Source organism: Macrosteles quadrilineatus, unplaced genomic scaffold (genome assembly GCF_028750875.1).
Source record: "Macrosteles quadrilineatus isolate MER2022 unplaced genomic scaffold, UCM_ALF_1.0 Scaffold_1__1_contigs__length_201487025, whole genome shotgun sequence".
In the NCBI taxonomy this organism is placed as follows: Eukaryota; Metazoa; Arthropoda; class Insecta; order Hemiptera; family Cicadellidae; genus Macrosteles; species Macrosteles quadrilineatus.
In genome coordinates, this window is record NW_026542594.1 from 114713107 (window position 1) to 114719106 (window position 6000).

Consider the following 6000-nt stretch of genomic DNA (forward strand, 5'->3'; position numbering starts at 1 on the left):
CTCTCCTAAATTTAAGTCGAATATCACAGTAAACAGTCGGTTTTAATGAGTTTTTGTGATTTTTTTCTAACATGGGTCTCTTTTACCTTAACATACATACCAAGTTTCATAAAGATCGGTTGAAAAAATTCCAAGATAAAAATGTTTGTGTAAATAATAGAAAATGGTGGATATCTGGCTAATGAAGCGATTTTGGAAAAATGTTATTCTTGAATTTCTATTTATTTTGACCCAAGAAATCAATACTTAAATTATGTCCCCACCTTTTTGGAACACCTTGTATAAATATGACTATAACTTCATTCTTGTTCTTGTAAATGTAGAACAAATGCAGAAATTACAAAACAATTGCTTTGACCATTCTACGTATGTAACTTATACAACATGCTTTTGAATATACTCAGAGCAAATAATTAAAAGAATTTAAATTTACCATCTGAAGTAAAAATATGTTAATAATATTATTTTTCCAGAAAAGGGAACAGGAAGATGTTCTGAGAGAAAAACTAGCCAGTGAACACCAAAAAGCAAAAGAGAGCAAAGCCATGAAGAAACGGTTGGTTAAAGATGCAGAATTGCCAAATTACGTTTGTAAGCAACATGAAAAGGGCACCCAATCTGACTTAACTAAACCTTCACGCACATGTTCCTCAAGAAGACATTACAGCCGATCCCTACCTGACCAATCTGCAGCATCAGCTTTGTCTACTGTTCACCAGGAACTGAGACAACCTCTTCTTAAGCCTGAAACTGACCTTCTTTCTTCTCTACCTTTAGTTTCTGACAGAATTTCACCTCCTCTCAAAACAAAACAGTCTTCTATGAGTGCTGCCATATCTCCCCCAATATCAGTGCACAAAAGTAAGGAAGTGGATATTCTAGCTCAAAAAGCAGTGTTTAATACAACTCCAAAGACCTCTCCAAGAGCAAATGCCAATACACCTTATTCCTCTAGCACAGCAAGAGAAAGGTTAAAAGAAGTAGATAATATTTTAAAACAGCCTCTGATATCAGAATCCCGAGTTCTTCCTCCCGTCTCCCAACCTCTGCTTCATGCCACCATTCCTCCATTTAGTGCTTCCTTCCAGTCACCAAGAATCAACACTGACATACTGGAAGATAAGTGGAAGGTAATGACACTAAGCAGATAAGAAAATAGCCATTTTGTAAAATAAATACTATATACAGGTGCTTACCATGGCAGATGCGTTATGATAAAATTGCTGTGCAAAGTATTGCGAGTATATTATTGACAGTGTCTGTCACAACAAATTGAATACTCCTTAACATCCTTGCACAAATTATAAGTTAAACTTTGTACTAGTGATCTGTCAGTACCACCCTTGCAAAAATCAACTGTTGGATCCTGTTCCTGGTATAAGTAGCATTGGTTTGGTACCTAAATAATTGTATCATCTAATACAAGGCCACGGCGAGACCAAAGTGGCAACACTGCTGTCTTGGTAAACCGAAACAGCTGTTGCACTAATTTATAATGAAGATTATAGGCAATGTTTAAATGTTTTTACACTTTTGTTATGACTCTTGTTACCATGGTAATAGGCATGACTATGATACGTAGCCACAAACCAACCCTGTGGCCCTGTATTAGAGGAGGTAATGATTGTATTCATTCTTCAAGACTAAATTTAAACATTGACATTTTTTGTTTTACTCATTCAAGCTGAAAAATATGTGCGTACAGCCATATACTTTCATAATTTATGGGTTTATTTTTTATTAGAATTTATAAACTATTAGCTGGTGATTCCAGGTAGAAAATTTAGGCCATTCCCATTTCATAGGCTAATCCAAAATCAGAACAAATGAAAAACTGGCACTGAAATAACAGTAGGTTATATAGCTTTTGCAAATATTGAAGTATGTAATGAAATGAACATATTGTTAGTAGGAGTATCCAGGTCAGGAAATCATGATTTGTACATACATTTTGATGACCAAGAAAAAGATCCTGAATCGTATGGAAATTCTATAAAAATACTGTGAAATTTAAAATAATTGCTCCTGATAGCCCTCGACCAAGAGCAAACTTATTGTAAATTTTCTGTTGGTTCTCCCAAGTGAGAAAATCACAATTTAGATTTTAGAAAACGGTCGCGGAGACGATCACAGATGTTCTCTCTTCTTGGGAGATGATTACGATGGTGCCGTGATTGCAATTGTTGCTTGTGTATGCTATGGTGTGGTCACTTTCCCAATGCTTCTGTGGATTTATGTTTTAGGTTAGTCCCTCCTTTAGTGTAAGTAAATTTAAAATACAAGTAATTTAGCACCCAATGGAAGATTGATGTATCCATTTAGAGACACTTCTGCACCACCTTTGTCGGTCTTCACACTTCTTGTAAATTCACCCTTTCACTATGAAGCGGTAGAACCAAGAATCTGCTTTAGATATCAGCACATCATTTTTGATTCTGTAAATAAAACCAATGGAACCGTTTTGAAAAATAAATAACTCCCATTGGTCAAAACAGTACACAAAAGTGCTGCCACAGAGGTGGTGAATTTTTATCTTTATTTACAGAAAGCTTTTTTTGTCATACATATCAAATCAAAATTATATATAGCAGGCACTATCTAAAATAAATTCTAAATTGTAAGTGTAAATTTTTAGCAGCTAGAGATGCTATTGCACTGCAATCTGTGTATCAAACACCTAAGCTTCAGGGCTGTGCGAATCCAGAAATTTTGGTTCGAATCCGAATCCGAATCATAGCTGTAGAGATTTTATCGAATCCGGATCGAATCCGAATATTTTAATTAATCCCGAGTCGAATCTGGGTCGAATCCGAATCTCAAATTTACAGCCATTATCGAACCTGGATCGAATCCGAATCTGAAATTTAAAGCTGTTATCGAATCCGAATATTTAAACCTGTTCAGAGTCGAATCCAAATCCGAGGAAAGTCAGCAGTACCAATTTTCACATTTTTAGACCATATTTTCTGGGGCTGAAATAACTTAGGGAATTGCTTAAAAAAATTCTTGAAATGGGCCAAATAAAAAAGTTATAAAATTTAGGCCTACCTATTTGAAGTTTTGAAACTAAAAAATTGGGCATAAGTAAGGCATACCACCTAGGCCTAAGTTACTCGCTAAAAGTGATGGACTACCAATTTGTGTAGTCTAAAACATAGGCCCAGCCTATTATACACCTCGGTGTTAATCCTCCACACAAGCCTATGTCTGCATTACTATTACAAGTAACAACTAACACTGTGAGGTTAAGTTTACTGATAGCCAAGATAGGGTTCAAATGCGACCTACACTAATGTGCCTAAAACCTAACACCAAGTTGGTCAGGTTCCTAACATGAACCAGTCAACAGCAAATCGGAGTGCACAAGTAGTTTTTTAGTGTCTAAAAAATTATATTGAAAATTATATTCAATCAGAATCTAGTAAATTTGAATATCGAATCCCAACTCGGATCTATTTCCAAGAAATTCGAATATCGAATCCGAACCCGGATCTCTTACCAGTAAATTCGAATATCGATTCCGAATCCGAATCCAGTTAGAAACAGTAGATTCGTTCTCGAATCCGAATCGAATCTCTAAAAAGATTCGGATTCGATTCGTTTTTCGAACTATTCGCACAGCCCTGCTAAGCTTGCAAAGGGTATAAACTATTCTGTTTCACAGAATAAACAATTTGGATTTTGTTTCTTTTGCTGTCTGCCCAATAATGCTTACGTCTATGTTTGTAGGTGCCTTATGTTGAGCAAGGCAGTTCCAACACCAAGCACAATGCTCACATCCTTACACAGCTGGGGACATTCCGCAGACAACTGCATGAGGAGAGTCTACGTATGAGACAACGTGTGAAAGAAGACTCACCCTGATACCTGCCCAATCATACATACCTTGGACACTTCCGTGGATTTCTTCACAAGTCTTGAAAATATTAATCATAGATTACATTATATTTACCTCTTTATATTATTGTATAGCTATATAATTTTCTGCTTTAATTACTTCTATCATAACTTTTCTCTTTTATACATAATTATTGTGATACAACAAAGCTTTTACAAAATAGACAATAATTTTTAAGAATTGTTAAATAAAGCTTATAAAAATTACTGATACTCTCTTTCTTGGATCAATTTTGTACCTGAATTTGTTTAATGATTTTATTTCTTATGGTTTATTGACTAATCAAATGATGGAATATAAAGGTTTACATTTGACACAAAAAATGTTTGTGTTCTTGTAGTCTAGGCGCTATGCCATGTCCTGTGTGCACTTATATGTCCCCTGAGTTTTGTTGGGGGGGTTTGTTTAACCACCTATGGGAGCTAAAAAAAACAACTGGTCATGTGGTCCAGATCATGGTCGTTTGGCTGCCATATTGGAAAATGACCGCCAAATCGCTAGATTATTTGCTTATACGTATCTCCGTACCGAGTGGTCCGATTTTAATTTTGTGAAGTTCATTTTACTCCTTAACTGAAGGCAAAAAAACTTTGTTTTACACTTGGTTAAACCATTATTTATTGAAGTATTAACATTTTGAATCTACATATTTAAAAAATATTGGGTTTTCTTTTTCGAGTCGGTTTTGATGATACAGTATTTTATAAGGAAGATCACAACAGTTTTATTTAATTTTAAAACATAATTTTTACAGCAATGAATTAAGGGTCACACTACTGTATTTTGTTTAGAACTGTAAGGACCATAAAATACTAATTTTAATCAAAACCTGCTTAAAAAAACTATTTTCCGTTATTTGATGGTTTTTTTGGAAGTAATTTGAACTAGCAACAAGAGTTGTAAAATTTTTTCAGAATTTTAAGTACTACATACAAATTTTTTTATCAAAATCGTTCGGGCCATCTTCAAAGGAATTTGATTTTTCCAATGTTTTATGAGGAAATCACCATTAAAAATCAAAATTTCAAATAATTAAATAATCCCTGGAGAGACCATGGATTAGTACCTGCATACTAATAAATGTCATCTCAATCAGACTCCAGGTGTGGTGTAGCTCTGTACACATACAGACAGACACACACAGCATCACTTCAAAACCCACTTTTTTGGGCCCCCCTCAAAACTCAAACTCTAAAATTCTTACAAAAACAAGGGGAGAAAGAAAAAAATAAATCGGTTTCAGGTTCATGTCTTTCCGTGCCACCTAGGGTAATAGCTTCTTCCCTATAGGAAAATTTGCTGTAAAATAGCTTTTTCATTTTTCCAAGGAGTAAAAAAGGATGTCTATATTTTTGTAACTATTTTTACGCCGATAGTTACCAACATATCAGAAAAACATAAATATCAGTTTCATCCTTAAAATAGTTAAATCTCTTATCTTTCAAATTATCTTTTTTTGGCAAGACCATGTTTTTTCACAATGATGCATGCATTTGATCTTGCGATGTGACACTTTTTAAAGATACATAATTTTAAAGCTTGTTATATTTGATGAGGAAGTTTTTTATAATATTTGATACCTTCAGCGGCATCAGCGCTTTTGCAACCTAGAAATAAAGGCTAAAAATACAGTATTGACTGGATTTTTGTCTTTGTTAAAAATTTTAACTTTTGCAATGAAATTTTAGTAGAATTTCATCCAACACCCAAATGTTTAAGTAGTATTCTTATTCTTATTGTAAATTTTTGAGGATCTTAAAATTATATTTATTTTAACAATAAAGGTCATTCTTACACAGAAATATATGTTTTTTCATAACAACTATCATTATTAAACAATTTTTAATTTTATCTTTTATCCTCTTAGGTTTGAGTTGGGAACCTCAAATAGGAATAATTCAATCAGGTTATTTAGTTTAACAGATAATGTTTATTTAATACTTTTGACCGGACACCCTGTATATTTAAATAGCTTGGTTACAAGTAGGCTACATATGCACAACTAAATGGAAAATTATAACTTACAATGCCATTACACAAGACACAAGAAAATGTTAGTACATTTGTAAAATGGTACCTTCGGTGTAAATAGGTATATTGGT

General features: G+C 33.8%; 1 protein-coding gene across 1 annotated transcript in view; it reads left to right on the forward strand.

Moving 5' to 3' along the window:
- Positions 1-4086, forward strand: part of LOC128983583 (uncharacterized) — a 28548-nt gene extending 24462 nt beyond the window's left edge. The window contains exons 7-8 of the mRNA XM_054402920.1: positions 474-1130; positions 3730-4086. Of these exons, the coding sequence (XP_054258895.1) occupies positions 474-1130; positions 3730-3864 (792 nt within the window). The 3' untranslated portion in view covers positions 3865-4086. The remainder of the gene's footprint in view (positions 1-473; positions 1131-3729) is intronic.
- The last annotated feature ends 1914 nt before the right edge of the window (positions 4087-6000 follow it).